Source organism: Knufia obscura, assembly GCF_036327395.1.
Source record: "Knufia obscura strain CCFEE 5817 isolate CBS 148926 chromosome Unknown scaffold_1, whole genome shotgun sequence".
Classification (NCBI taxonomy): domain Eukaryota; kingdom Fungi; phylum Ascomycota; class Eurotiomycetes; order Chaetothyriales; family Trichomeriaceae; genus Knufia; species Knufia obscura.
Window position 1 is genome coordinate 1,129,795 of NW_027042687.1, and position 14,186 is coordinate 1,143,980.

The 14,186-nt window shown below is 53.0% G+C and overlaps 4 protein-coding genes across 4 annotated transcripts; 2 read left to right on the plus strand and 2 right to left on the minus strand.

Moving 5' to 3' along the window:
- Positions 1 to 536: 536 nt before the first annotated feature.
- PMZ80_000411 (uncharacterized protein) lies at positions 537 to 2,455 on the plus strand (the record flags this gene model as incomplete). The annotated part of the gene is made up of 2 exons (XM_064868862.1): positions 537 to 2,282; positions 2,324 to 2,455. 2 exons carry the CDS (start codon positions 537 to 539, stop codon positions 2,453 to 2,455), a joined length of 1,878 nt encoding a protein of 625 aa, XP_064734359.1.
- A 302-nt stretch (positions 2,456 to 2,757) lies between these two features.
- On the minus strand, positions 2,758 to 9,336 carry PMZ80_000412 (uncharacterized protein; the record flags this gene model as incomplete). Its single annotated transcript, XM_064868863.1, has 1 exon — positions 2,758 to 9,336. The coding sequence occupies one exon, from the start codon at positions 9,334 to 9,336 to the stop codon at positions 2,758 to 2,760; it is 6,579 nt and encodes a 2,192-aa protein (XP_064734360.1).
- Positions 9,337 to 9,815: 479 nt separating this feature from the next.
- PMZ80_000413 (uncharacterized protein) lies at positions 9,816 to 12,101 on the minus strand (the record flags this gene model as incomplete). Its single annotated transcript, XM_064868864.1, has 1 exon — positions 9,816 to 12,101. The coding sequence occupies one exon, from the start codon at positions 12,099 to 12,101 to the stop codon at positions 9,816 to 9,818; it is 2,286 nt and encodes a 761-aa protein (XP_064734361.1).
- A 427-nt stretch (positions 12,102 to 12,528) lies between these two features.
- On the plus strand, positions 12,529 to 14,112 carry RRD1 (Serine/threonine-protein phosphatase 2A activator 1; the record flags this gene model as incomplete). The annotated part of the gene is made up of 1 exon (XM_064868865.1): positions 12,529 to 14,112. The coding sequence occupies one exon, from the start codon at positions 12,529 to 12,531 to the stop codon at positions 14,110 to 14,112; it is 1,584 nt and encodes a 527-aa protein (XP_064734362.1).
- Between the last annotated feature and the right edge of the window lie 74 nt (positions 14,113 to 14,186).

Consider the following 14,186-nt stretch of genomic DNA (forward strand, 5'->3'; position numbering starts at 1 on the left):
ATAGTTGCATGATACAAATATGCTACACGACACTGTCTGGCAATTACAGAGGGTGATCTGCGCTAATGCGATAAAAGCTTACTGCAATGACACAAAAGGCTCTGGGTGAGCCAGATTCGGCAGATTTGGAGCTTGGGCTTCAGTCTGTGTGACTTTCAAGCTTCCTATTCGAGAGCTCCGGTACAAAGGTTCCGCGATGCTTGCATGCAAGAACCTTTGCAAGAAGAGGCCATTCTTGTCGTACTGCCTGCAAATTCGGTCTAAATCGAAGATTGCTGTTGAACCACAAAGGCGACCTAGCAGCCGCTCAATGTGAAGAGGTCCTCCTATTGGTAGCGAGCTGTGGCATGCAGAGATCCCGGACTCGGCCAGGCTAAAGCTCAGCTACAGGAACCTTTGCACGCTAGCGATCAACCAATCGCGGTGAGTGGCTGTTATGCCTTCCACAACTCAGCCTTACTGCACTTCGACCATAAATACGAATCGTCTCCTATTCCGTTCCTTCAAGTTGACTCTTCCACATACATCTTTTAGCAATGGATACAGCTACTGGCCATACCCCCTGGCAAGTGCCAACGCTCCAGGACTTCGAGTCTACTTACATCCCTGAAGAAATGCTCCAGACACCACCTGCTCCGGAGTCAGAAGCTCTACCAAAACGCCGACCTTACACGCGTGCCGAGTGGGTCACCATTCGGCCGGTTTTCACACAGCTTTATATCGATAGGGACATGATCCTGCGAGATGTCATACAACACCTCAACACCGAACACGATTTCTATCCAACCGGGCAGATGTGCAAGAAGCGCATCGCTGCTTGGGGTCTCTCGAAGAATACGAAGGCAGCAGAAAAGGAACGCGCTCTTGAGGAACTCCACCGGGGGGCCTCCCCAACAACAATACTTGAGCGGATTCCGGAACGGAAATTATCTCGATACCAGAAGTCTCGCTCCAATCGCACTGCATGCGCTGCTCGTCCAAACAAGGTCGTGAAGCCAAGCAGCAGACGTCCAGTCAGTACTACGCACCATGACATGGAATCATCTTGGTACACCAAAAATGTACTGCAGATAGCAGTCTCTGTCCATCCCAGTCCAACGCGCTCCTTGGCTCTGCCTGGAGCCTTCGCGGACACAGATTTGTTCTTGCGTGCGGCACGGGAAGTCATGCTCGTTCAAGCTATGCAGACGGAACAAGTGCAATCATCCTCCTGTGTTAGGCTCTACAATTTGCTAATGAATGGCATGGTCCTCTGGAGAAAAAATGCTTCAGCAGCTGCTTGCCGCAACTTCTCAGAAGCTGCAGACATGATCACAGCAAACCTGCGACGCGGTATTGTGTTGGACGTACTCCTGTTCTACCTGTCTCCCAGCGTGTGGATGAGCGGGTGCCAAGCAATGTACCAGGCATTTGCCCGATTTCTGTCTGGTGTGACAACAAAATGCTTACGCCGGCAGCATCCCATGACAACGGTTGTCCTACGTTTGCACAGCAAGGGCATCGATGACGATGAGCAATTGAGAATGTGGGACTGCATTGTCGACCACTTCGTCGAGCCAAAGCAGCATGTGGATCGCTGGTGGTATTTGGTACGGCTGCGGTGGCAATATTGTCGCGGTATAGGCAGGTACGATCTCGCAAAGAGGTACTGCCAAGAGGCTCGAGCTGTAGCGCGGACATCGAGGCACCACGACATCTACAAGGAGATTGAACTCCGTAGGGAACTTGGGTTCAGTCACCTTCTTCAGGGAGACAATGCCACAGCGAACGAACACTTCAGAGGCTGTCTTGAGCTTGGCCAAGTCAACCTTGAGCTTTTTTGGCAGGAGGCCTCCAGCGCGCTGCTTGGGCTAGCTCTTGTATACAAACGCTCTGATGAGGTGAGTCGCGCCCTCAAGGCCCGCGAGAGAGCTTTTCGGCTGGCGGTTGAATATGGTGGCCGGGGTCACGCTAGAACGATAGACGCTCTCGCAGCGCTATTGCGCTTCTGCGAGCGCAAAGGGTTGTACGTTGAAAGTGACCGCATCAAAAAGGAATACGCGGAGTCCTTCAATGACCTTCAAGAGATCACAGATGGCATGTGGAACATCAAACTAGGCGACAATGCTCCTCAAGAAGGGACGAACGTGGGCTTCGCAGCAGTTGACCAGATGAAATGGACAACACAATCGAACCTTGATCTTCATGGTGACCCCCTCCCGGTCGGATCAAGCAATTTTTCATTGGTGCTCGACCCAAATTGGAAAAAACGCAACCTGATAGCGACATCATCGATACCAACAGTAACGCCAACCAACACGACCTCGACCATAACCAACCGCAGAACTACGATGCCCTTGCCGATAGGCCAGCCACAAACGACTACTCGTTGCAGGACTTCGATACTGCTGCCAACTGGCCCGCCATGAACGACTACTCAAACTTTCAACAAGGTCAAATCATTGGGGAATGGTAACAGTCTTTCGCACTCTACGCGGGCGTTGAGAGACTCAATATGAGAACAAGGGTTTTCAATTCGACGTGCGTGTCGCATGACTGGATATCGACAGGGTATCTGATTCAACAATACTGTATGTTCACAGCCTAAACCAAACAATTCAGGCTCAAGTTCCAACCTGTTCTGTTCCCTAACAAACCTTCTCCAGTCCTACCAACGCCTAGCTAACATTGCTATACACAAACGATGTACTCATCAACACACCAAGTCTATCCTCTCTCCTGCCAACCACACGCTCCTAGCTCATCGGCTGAACTCCCCTACCCCTCCTCCACAACAACAACCCTATTCTCCTTATCCTCCTCCAAACCCCCGTTCCTACCAAACCTCCCACTAACCCTCCCCGTATGCTCATCAACCCGACTCAACGTACTCGCCAACCGCCGATTCTCCTCCAACATCCGTTCACTCAAATCGTTCAGAGTCCTTATATCCTCATTGATACCCGCCAACTGACCCTGCACATTCCGCTCACTTCGTGGGGATTTACTCCTGCGTGATCCTGCCACTGACTCTGACATGCTGTCATAATGACTCTGGCCGTGGCCATTCGTGAGACCGAGACCAAGACCAACAGACAACGGAGAGAAAGATGGGGCTGCAGCGTTGAGTTCCTTCGCGTATGAATGTGAAGCTGGGGATGCAGGTGTTCGTTCGGTGGCCCATTTACTCGCGCCCAATCCACCGGAGCTCACCCGTGGACTGTTCACAGCGCTATTCGCACCACTTCCCAGACCATTCCCGTTCACATTCCGCACCTTACTCGACAACGCCGGGCTACCCGGCCCCGCCGTCCCAGCCGTGACATTCTTCGCAGCTTTCCGAAGTTCCTTAATCTCAGCGTCAAGCTGTTCCGCGCGTCTTACAGCTCGCATCATCTTATCCGTGGCGCGTGCATGTATACCTCTCAACTCCTCATTCTCCCGCTGCAACTCCTCAACAGTACCACTCAGTCTCTCCGCCTGCAGTACCTGTTGTCGCAGCTCCTCGAGTTCAGCACCTACGTCTGGTCGTCCACTCAGTTGCTGCCTTACACCATCTAGCTCGTCACGTAGTTGCTTCAGGGCTTCTTCATGTTGAGACTGCGCTGCGGCGTGCTCAGCTGTCATCTCCTCGATCTTACCCTGCGCCTCCGCTAGCTCAGCAGACTGATCAGGTCGACTGGTGAACTGTGCTCGCGCATCGGCGAACTCATCGCGCAGTAGCTGTAGCGCTTGGTCGTGCTCGCTTTGCACCTCTGATAGAGCTGCTTGTTGGTTAGCTGTTAACTGCTCGATCTTGGTTTGGGCAGCTGCAAGGTCAGCTTTGAGTTTGTCTTCAGCCGCTGTGTCGCGTGTTGGCTGCGTCGGAGCTTGTGTGGCGGCCTCGGCAAGAGCCTGGTCATGTGCGGCCTTGAGGTCTGTGATCTCGAGTTCGAATTTGTTGATTGCTTCTTCGTGGGAGGCGTTGACGGTTTTGAGAGTTTGTTCGTGGTTGTTCTGGGCGTCGGTGAGTACATTACGAGCTTCCGACAAAGCAGCGTTTGCTTCGTCGAGGTCTGGGCCGCCGGATGTGCTGGTAGATTTGATCGTGTCCATTTCACTTCGAAGCTTTGAGAGTGCGTCTTCGTGCGAGGCGTTCATGTTCTTGAGAGTCTCCTCGTGTGACTTCTCCGTCTCAACAAGTTGAGACCGAGCCTCTGCTAGAGCGGCGTTTGCTGCCTCGAGATCCGATGCACCGGCTGTGCTGCTGGACTTGATCGATTCGAGTTCAGTCTGCAACTGCGATAGGGCGACTTGGTGGTCTTTCGTCAATCTGGTAATTGCTTCTTCGTGTTCGCTCTTCGCGTTGACAAGAGCGATATTAGCTTCTTCGAGGTCTGAAGCGCCGGTTGTGTTACTGGACTTAATCGTCTCGAGTTCATCTCGAAGCTTCGATAACGCGTCATCGTGATCGTTCGTCAATTTCGTGATGGCCTCTTCATGAGCGTTCTTCGCATCAGCGAGTGCGGCACGCGTCTCCGACAGGGTAGCGTTCGCTTCCTCGAGCTCAGACGCATCGGCTGTGCCTGCCGACTTGATGGTCTCAAGCTCAGATTGTAGCTTGGCAGTCGCGTCTTCGTAGTCTTTCTTCAGCGTCGTGATTGCCTCTTCGTGGTCGAGCGCCGCCGAAGCGAGTGCTGCCTTATGGGTCTCCTCGAGCTCGTTGCGAAGACTATCTAGTTCGGTGGTATGCTCGGTTGTCAGACTCGCAAGCAACTCCTTATGGCTATTCTCGATTTCTTCCTGACTCTGCTTCAACGCGTCCGCATGTTCAGCCTTCAATTGCTCGAGGTCGGTGTCCTTCGCTGACGCAGATGTCTTCATTGTTTCGATGATCTTGTCATGTTCGGCTTTAAGCGTATCCTGGAGCTCCTTCGCATTCGCCTCGATTTGCTGTGTAGCTTCCTTAAGCTGAGCGTCGTGCTCGGCTTTCAGGTCCGTCAGCGTCTGCTCGTGTGCGTCCTGCATCTCTTTTCTGGCGTTCTCGAGTGCTTCGGTGTGCTCTGCATCCTTGGCCGCAAGTTGAGCTCCATGATTCGAGATTTTCATCACAGCCTGACTGAACTGATCTCTCTCGAATTGTAATTCTTTCTCGTGTTCTTGCTCCTTCTCCTCTGCTTGGCGCTCCTGGTCTGCGAAAATACTCTTCATGGTTTGGAGCTGGAATTGGCTGCCTTCGACTCGCGATGCTAGCCCTCTGTTTTGCGACTCGAGCTTGCGAATTTCTTCGGCGTGGCTGTCTTGTAGCTTGGCCATCTCGGCCTCGTCGATACCTTTGGGTTGTGCTTCGAGTGCGGCTATGGCGGTGGCGTGTTCGTCGCGAAGCGCTTGAAGGGACGTCTCCTTGTCGGAAGAGTGCGTGGATCTTAGGCTTTCGAGCTCAGAAGCATGATCTGTCGTGAGCTCCTCGAGCTGCTTCTGCAAAGAACTGTGCTTGGCCATAAACTCGTCGAGATCCTTCGAATGGCGCTCTCCCTGTTCTTGCAAAGCTGCCTCCTTAGCCGCATCTGCCGCAGCCTGCAGTTCCTCAATCTTCGCATTGTTCGCTTGCTCTATTTCCTCAAGACTGGCAAGTGTTGCAGTACCTTCTTGCTCAAGCTGTTTCAGGTGCTCGTTATGGCTGGTCTTCAGCTTCTCCAACTCCTTCTTGTGAGCTGCAGCCTGCTCTTGGAGTGCTTCTTCTTTGGCAGCGTGGGCCGCCGCTTGTGCTTCAGCAACCTGGGCGTCTGTGGCTTTCTCAAGCTCCCCCAAAGCTGTGATTGAACTTGTTGCTTCCTCTTCGAGTTGCTTTAGTCGTTCAACATGGCGAGCTTTCGATGTCGCGAGCTCCTGTTGGTGCGTCTCCTTCAGCTCGGCGATAGTGGCTTCAAGCTCCTCTCGATGACCTGTCTTGGCAGCTTCCAGGGCGGACACGGCCTCGTGTAGTTGATTTCTTGCAGTCTCAAGCTCCTGCTCATGAGTGGTTTTCAAATCGGCAATGGCAGCATTTATTTCGTCTGCATGCCCTGCCTTAGCAGCCTCCGAAGCGGATTCGATATCGCGAACCTGGCTCTTCGCTGTCTCAAGCTCCTGCTCATGCGCCTCTTTTAATCTGGCAATCGCAACTTCCACCTCGTCTGCATGTTTTGACCTGACAACTTCCGCAGCAGATTCGACCTCACGGAGCTGGTTTTTCACCGACTCGAGCTCCTGGTCATGGGTACTCTTCAGCTCGGCGATAGCGGCTTCCATCTCATCTCTGTGCGCTGACTTGGTAGCTTCTATAGCAGTTTCGACTTCACGAAGCTGTTTCTTGGCCGATTCAAGCTGAGTTTCGAGGTCAGTCTTCGAGTTCTCATGTGCTTGAACAGACTCCATCGCTTCCTTCTGTAGGTCCTGGATCTTCGCATCATGGTCAGCACGAATAGTCTCAGCTTGCTGCTTCGCCTCATCAAGTTGTTCCTGCAGCACTTTCAAAGCATCGTTATGACCAGTGCGAGCCTTACTTAATTCGTCCTGAGCAGCGGTCAGCTCGTTCTGCATAGTGGCGATCTGCTCCGAGCTCGCCTTGTCGTTCGATGTTTTGAGTTGCTCGAGCTCAGTTTGCATGGCCTGAAGATCGTCTTGCACAACCTCCAGCTGCTTGGCGTGCTCTGCCTCCTTCATCGTAAGCGTTTCAGCTGCAGACTTTTCGGCATCGTCTCTTGCTGTCTGCAGATCACTGATCTCTTTACGAAGCTCTTCAATGGTGGTGGCTGACATAGCGAGCTCAGCCTTTTGCGCAGTCGCATCGTTAGCTACAGCTCGAACCGTCTCCATCTCGGCAGCATTGTTTGAGATCTGCTGTTTCAGGTCGTCGAGCTCTTTAGTATGGTTGGTCTGAAGACTTTCGAGTTCGCCCTGTTTTTCTGCCAAGTCTTTCTGTAACTGCTCAAGCGCTGTCTTTGACTCGGCAAGGGCAGTCTCATGGCCCTTCAGGGCCTCAGCCATCTGTGCAGCATGTTCTTCCATCAACTTAGCAGTCCTCGACTTGGCATTTTCCTTGGCCGCTTGATGTCTCTTTTCTATCGCAGCAAGCTTTACCCGCAGCGCTTCCTTCTCTGCATCCGACTTCACTGGTGACACATCTCGAGACATAGAGTCGTGTTCTTCTGGCTCGCTCTTAGCTGACAGCGCTTCGACTTCACTACGCAATCTGACGATTTCAGCGTCTTTGTCGCTCGTATCAACAGCGTCGTTCTTAGCTTGGTCAAGTTCTATCTTCAGCTGAGCAATTTCCGCATCCTGTGCCGAGGTGTCAGGTTCTTTACTCTTCTCCTGCTCGAGCTCGAGCTTCAGCCTAGCGATTTCCGTGTCTTGGACAGAAGTGTCAGGCTCTTTACTCCTTTCCTGCTCAAGTTGAGACTTTAGTTCAGCAATCTCTGCGTCCTGAGCTGAAGTGTCAGGTTCTTTGCTCTTTTCATTTTCAAGCTCTTCTTGCAGCCTGGCAATCTCTGCATCCTGCTTCGAGGTGTCAGGCTCCTTACTCCTCTCCTGCTCAAGCTCGGCTTTGAGCTGGGCAATTTCAGCTTCTTGCTTCGATGCGTTCAGCACTTTACTTCGTTCTTCCTCGAGCTCAGCCTTTAGACTAGTAATCTCAGCATCGCTCGCCGAAGTGTCAGGCTCTTGGTTCCTAGTCTCCTCTAGTTCACTCTGCAAATTCTGGAGCTGCTCTTGCAACTCATTAGCGTATTTGTTCTTTGCTTCCAGAGCCGCTTGGTTCTGACTGTTAAGGTCGTCGATTTGCGATCTCAGCGTCTGCAGCTCATTGTCTTTGCCTGCCAGATCGCTTTCTCGAGTCTGTTCAGCGGTCTCGGCCTGTTTCGTCAGATCCTTGACCTGATCCTGCAATTTCTCCAGCTCATCTTCCTTGCTAGCAACATCAGATTCATGACTCGTTCTCAGCTCCGCCAGTGCCGCTTCCTGAGACTTCTTGACCTCTTCAAGTTGTTGCTGATGCTGCTCATTGAGCTCGGTGATCTCCTCGCGTTGAATCGTCCTCAAGTGATCCAACCTTGCTTGATTTTGAGAAGACATCTCCCTCATCTGAATCCTCTGCTTTTCGGCGATTGCGTCGGGTGTTCCACCGGCTTTCTCACCTTCGTTCTCTGCAGCCTCATCTATCTCTCTCAGTTTCGCAGTCATCTCGTCGACCTGCTGCTCCAGCTGAGTGGCGTATGCTCTCGACTCATTGAGCTCTTCTCGCAGAGTATGTGCATGGTCGCCCGCCACTGACGGTGTGGCAGACACGATAGACTCTCTGGGGTTGAAGTCTTTCTCCAGATCGGCTATTATCTCTTCTTCATCTTGCGAAGAGATCTCCGTCAGCTCAGCTTCGGATGGCATACGACCATGCTGTTTCTCGAACTTCCTGACTTTTCCCAATGTCGTGCGCAGTCTGTTCATGTTCTCGACTACTTCGGAATCGAGGGCTTCCTGCTCGTCTTCACCTTGTCCACCTGCTGCCATGGCCTGCTGAAGCATTTGATTGACAACTTCAAATTCGCGAATGCGCTGCTCCATCAGAACCGAGTGTGTGGACTTCCGTGAGCCAAGTGTAGGTCTTTTCGGGCTTATTGTATTGCCTGTATTCCCCAGGTCCACGCTCTTCTTGACAGGAGTTTTCACAGCTGGTGAACCTGGGATTGTGCTTAATCTCTTCCTGTCTGCTAGGGAACTCCCTGGTCTCGCTGTACTAGATGTGGGCTTCGATCGAATAGTCGAATTCATGGGGGTGCTCTTCGACATGGGAGTCCTGGACGCAGTAGTAGTCCTTGTTGTAGTTGGACTTTTGACACCACTCCGGCTCGTAGTCGGACTCGTAGCACTTCCCCTCAGGGTGGAGGAAGAGGTGGCAGTCGACGTCCGGCGCGTGAGTGCAGGAGCCGCTGCCCTCGAAGTGGTGGTCCGCTCAGTAGTAGAAGGCACAATAGACATTCTCTTTGGCTTCGCGGCAATACCGCCTCGCTTCGATTCATCGTCCGTCGTCTTCTCGTCTGGTGATGTTACCGATGATCTCTCTCGATGGGTAGCAAGAGTCGGTGTCGTCGCGGAGGACGTGGGTTTTCGCGCTGAAGATGCCAGTGTCGGTCTCGCTGGAGGCTTGCTAAGGCTTGAGGTGGCCGTCTTGGTGGCTGATGATGCTGTCGGCTTGGACAGCCGGTCTGCCAGACTCGTTGGTCGCGCGGTTGTCGATGGTTTCGTGACTGGTTTCTTTACTGTACTGCTCGTACCAGCACGGCTGATACTCCTCGTAGGCTCATCGCCGGCGGCCTGGCTTCGCGATAATGGTCTGTCCATGATGAAGATGAATTACTCTGTACACAACACGCATGAGAATGGTCAAGAAGCAAACATGAAGGCGCCGGTGCTTTCCAAGCGCAACAATTGCAAGTAAAAGAGGTCTACAAGAAGTGCGAATGCGCCTGCCAACAAATGGCCTATGAGACCATGATTAATGGTGATGCGATTCATGCACGAATTCCTAGTAAATATGAAACGCGTTCCAAAGTGCCCAATCTGGCTGCGCTGCAGACAACTTTAACCGAACTCAGCGGTCGAATCACAGTGCCACATGGCTTGGGAGGCTAAGGTTTAACGATGCCTCGTCCCGCACTGGCACTAACGCCCAACACGCCCAAGCTTCAGGGCAGCCAAGCTCGAGCAGATACTGCCTACAGGCAGCCAAAAGTGATGCTGTCTGGTTCATTGTAGGCAGGCATATCATGAGTATCTTACAGCCCAATCTTTATCGAAGCGTACATCATGGAAGGCACGTTTCAAACCAACCTCAGCCAGTCAGGGCAACGACCACCTCTCGCCTCTGCTGCTAGCATGCCCTCCCTGTAAAATCGGGCTCGAGCCATGCACTGGTCGATATCCTTCATGTTCAGTACGATGAACTCTTCAAGTATCCTTGTGTAGCGGTCCGTGCCCGTGTATCTTTGTAAGCCGTTCAGCAGAGCAGTGTTCTCTGCGTCTGTCCATGTAACGGTTGGGTCCGGCGCTGGTATCTCTTCCGTGGCTTCTCGTTCTATGCGGGAGCGCGCTTCTGAAGCTCTAACACCAGTGCTGTGCCTGCGCATATCCGCCGCTGTGTCTGTCGCTGCACGAGGGAGTCTTTGCGCGGTTCTGCTGCCGGTGCTTTGCCCCAACTCATGGTCTTCCAAATCGTCAATGTCGTCGACTTCTTCAAGTTGTTCATGCCGAATGCTCCGTGACCCCCTTTCAGTCGTGGCTCTGCACGATGACATACCAGCTTTCATGGCAGCCAATTGCCGCGCTCTCTTCGCCTTTGCTGCCTCCTGGTTTCGTTTCAAAGTCTCTGCCCTCCGTCTGTTTTTCTCTTGGTACTCCAGCATGTCAAGATGTTCTTGCAGAGCCGCTCGGACATCATTCATACCTGGGCGGATACTATTTCGGACTTGGCCTCTGATGCCAGACTCTAGATTGCTCGGTTTCGGGGTCCACTGTGACGCGATATCGCACAGACATATAGCAATATCGACAAGTGGTAATAATTCCTGCCAGGGTTGCTTGGCTTGCTCAACGAATCTTCTTTTCACTGCGTTTCTGACCAGATACACCGAGTGAGGTATCAAATGCTCATAGATCTCAATGATGGCTTGGTCGCCGCGCTTCGTATTGCCGTCACTGCTCAAGAACTTCCAAGTTGCTCTTGCTTTGAGCTTGGTCGATGCCTCCTCTATGTCTGCCGCTTCCGCATCCTCGAGACCCTTGAACCATCTTGACAGATTCCGCATATGCCGCCAGACAGCTTGACACCTTGCAGTTTCCATCTCGTTCTTCTTCGCGACCATTGCTGTGATTGTCTTGGCACCAGCACCCATCTTTGACCATGCTTGAACTCCGCCAAGCTGTTCAACGACTTCCTCGATGCCTTGAACGAATTTCTGGCCGCGTTTCTCGAAGTCGGCGAGCTCAGCAGCCTCACTTTCCACTGCGTTTTCTGCACGCTTTCGGGCTTCAGCCTCTCTCCTGGCTTCCCTTTCCTCTTCGCTCACGGCCGGAAGACGTCGGCGTCGTTTTGACGGCATTGGTTCTTGTCGTCCTTGTTCTGCTTTGCTCTGCTCGGGCCCGCTTTCTTCAGTCTCTTGACTAATTTGTTCTTGCTCTATAGACCGAATCGGGCTCTTGGTCCGTTGCTGCTGCTGTTCAGGCACCAACCGGAGCTGCTGAGGTGACGTCGCAGATTCTGCTCCCTCCTGATTAGATACATCTTGTCGTTGTCCGCTCGTCTGTCTCTGCTGTGGCCGTGAGGCTTCTTGCGTGGACCTCTGCTGTTCACTTTGGCTGCTCTCCCGCTGCAACTGTTGTCCTGGCTCGTCCTCTTCACTTTCATTCGTATGGCTCCCAGATGATCCTGGCTCTCCATCCTCGAGGTCTTGAGGATTGCCTACAACCTCTTCCGAGACTGGCCTATCTTGATCACCAGTCTGAGACATCGGGCTCGAGGATCCCTCCTTACCCCCAGCTTCTGTTGTCTCACCAGTAGGCCTTGACTTCGGCCTCTGCTTCTGTGGGTCTCCTCCTTCATCATCCTGCTTCTGGAGATTGTGTAATCTTATCCTGTCAAGTGGGTTCTTCTGCCTCGACCTGACATTTTTGGCCGGCGAGTCATACGAGGTCAACACTGCTCCTGACTTCAGCTCATCCAGTCCGTCGAAGCCTTTTCCCTTGAACGGGCTGGCATTTGTTGCTTTCTTCTGACCGAGTTTCCTTGTCGCTTTCTTGGGCTTCGCTTTTAGCTTTTCTGGCACAACTTCTTTCTCTTTCGTCTTCTCAGGCGATTCTGGCACCTCGTATTGATTTGCACTGCGTCTGGTGCCTGGCTTTGGTGTCGCTGATAGAGGTAGACTAGGTCGAGATAGCCGAGTCTTGCTTCTGCTCGCAGTGGACGCTGGAGCATGTATTTGAGTCGTATGTGCTGCTTCCTCATCGACGGTCGCCCTAGCTCTTTTCTTGCTCGGTGAGTCGTCCGTATCACCAGCTGATTCCCTTGCGCGCTTTCTAGTGCTGTGTGGTGAGGCAGAAGTTGATGCCATATTGTTCAGAATCGCTATCGTTGTGGACATCACGCATTCAGCAGATGATGACGGGGATGCACTTCAACAAGGCCCAACACCTCTCGTGTAGCAATCAACATTGCAGGTTGCCCGACGCAACGTGGCAAGCGCTAAACAGGCGACAACGCACCTCTAGCGCGCTTCCTTGAGCCCGGGTTAGGGTTAGGGTTGCGCATCCACGACTAGACATGACGTCATCATCGTTTCCAGCGTCAATACCAGTCCCTGAATTATCGTGATGGAAACAGCCTCTGGGCCCTCCTGAGCCTCATGTAAAACGTTCAATACACCCAGCCGTCCCATATCAGATTCTGCACGCATGCCATCCCATCCTTCACATGTCGGCTACTTCATTGGCTGATCGAGTACGTAGCAACATCCAAGGTCGATAACACACCGCCTGACAATGGCAACCCTCCCACGACTCGCCCAAAGTGGCCTTCTGAAAGAGTACTCCGAGCCCTCCAAGCGCATACACGATGGTCCAGATGTCCAGTTCTTCCTTCAGTCGACCGCATACAGAGACATCACAACATTCATCCTGCAACTGAATCGTTCGTTGGTACCTCGAAAACGGACAGCAGACGGCACAATCAAAGAACTCAGGCTTGACCAGTTGCGCCAAGAAGACCTGTCGCCTTGTATAGTTTCAATACAGCAACTCATAGCGAAACTTGAAGCACTAATAGCCGATGCCCCACCTGATACTGGACCACGCAGATTCGGAAACGTCAGCTTCAGAAAATGGTATCAGCTGGTTGAGGATCAAGCTGAAGGACTACTCCGAGATGTCCTGCCAGAAGGTCTTCAGCCGGCCATTGTGGAATTGAAAACATATCTACTGGGTAGCTTCGGCAGCGCTCAGCGTCTAGACTATGGCTCAGGGCATGAACTCAGCTTTCTCGCCTTCTTGGCATGTCTATGGAAGCTAGGCTACTTCGACAACTCGTCCTCAGCTCCCACATCTCAGCCACAAGGGCATGAGCCTAACGACTCGTCACAAAACCGCCAGGAGTCAGACCTAACCACAACCACAGAACGCCACATCATCTTAGCCCTCTTCCACCCTTACCTAACCCTGATCCGCACTCTAATCCTCACATACAACCTCGAACCCGCCGGTTCCCACGGCGTCTGGGGCCTAGACGACAACTCCTTCCTCCCCTACATCTTCGGCTCCGCTCAACTCAGCTCCCCAATCCCAACACCCGACACAACACCCCCCACACCAACACCAACCACAGGCTCCCTCCCCTCCTCCCCATCTCCAACAATCGTAACAAAACGCAACCTCATCGAAAAAGAAGCAACCCACAACCTCTACTTCAGCGCCATCCTCTTCATCCACGACATCAAGCGCGGCCCCTTCTGGGAGCATTCGCCCATGCTCTTCGACATCAGCGGGATAAAAGACGGGTGGGGCAAGATAAATAAGGGGTTGATTAAGATGTATGATGCGGAGGTACTGAGTAAGTTTCCTGTGGTGCAGCATTTCCCGTTTGGGAGGATATTGAGGTGGGAGAAGGATCCGGATGCGAAGATGCCGGTGCAGAGCACGCATCAGAGTAGCCAGCCGTTGAGAGATCCGATGGGTGGTGGGGGGAGTGTGAATGTGAGTAGTGTGAGACCGCCTGGTGCGCTGGGAGGTGGTGTTGGGACTGCAGCGCCGTGGGCGAGTGGTGCTGGGACGAAAGCGCCGCCGCCACCGGCTGGATTTGTGAATGGTGTGACGCAGGCGCCGTGGGCGAAGAGTTCTGGTGGTGGTGCAGGTGCAGGTGTAGGAGGACGGATGCCACCACCGTCTTCGCTGAGACAGCCACAGGGTCGGCCTATGCACTCGCAGGCCTCACAATCATCAAGCAAATCGAGTTATGGATTGCAGTCGCTTCAGCCGAGTGGACGTCCAGTCTCTGCTGCGACGGCTGGAGAGGAGAAATTGGCTGATAAGACGGCTGAGACTATACCCGAGAAGATAGAAGAGGAGGGATGATCGGGCTGGCGCACGCAGTGTGACATTCAAGCTTCACGACACAGCTGAGAGGCGTTGCTCATGGGTCGGCTCTC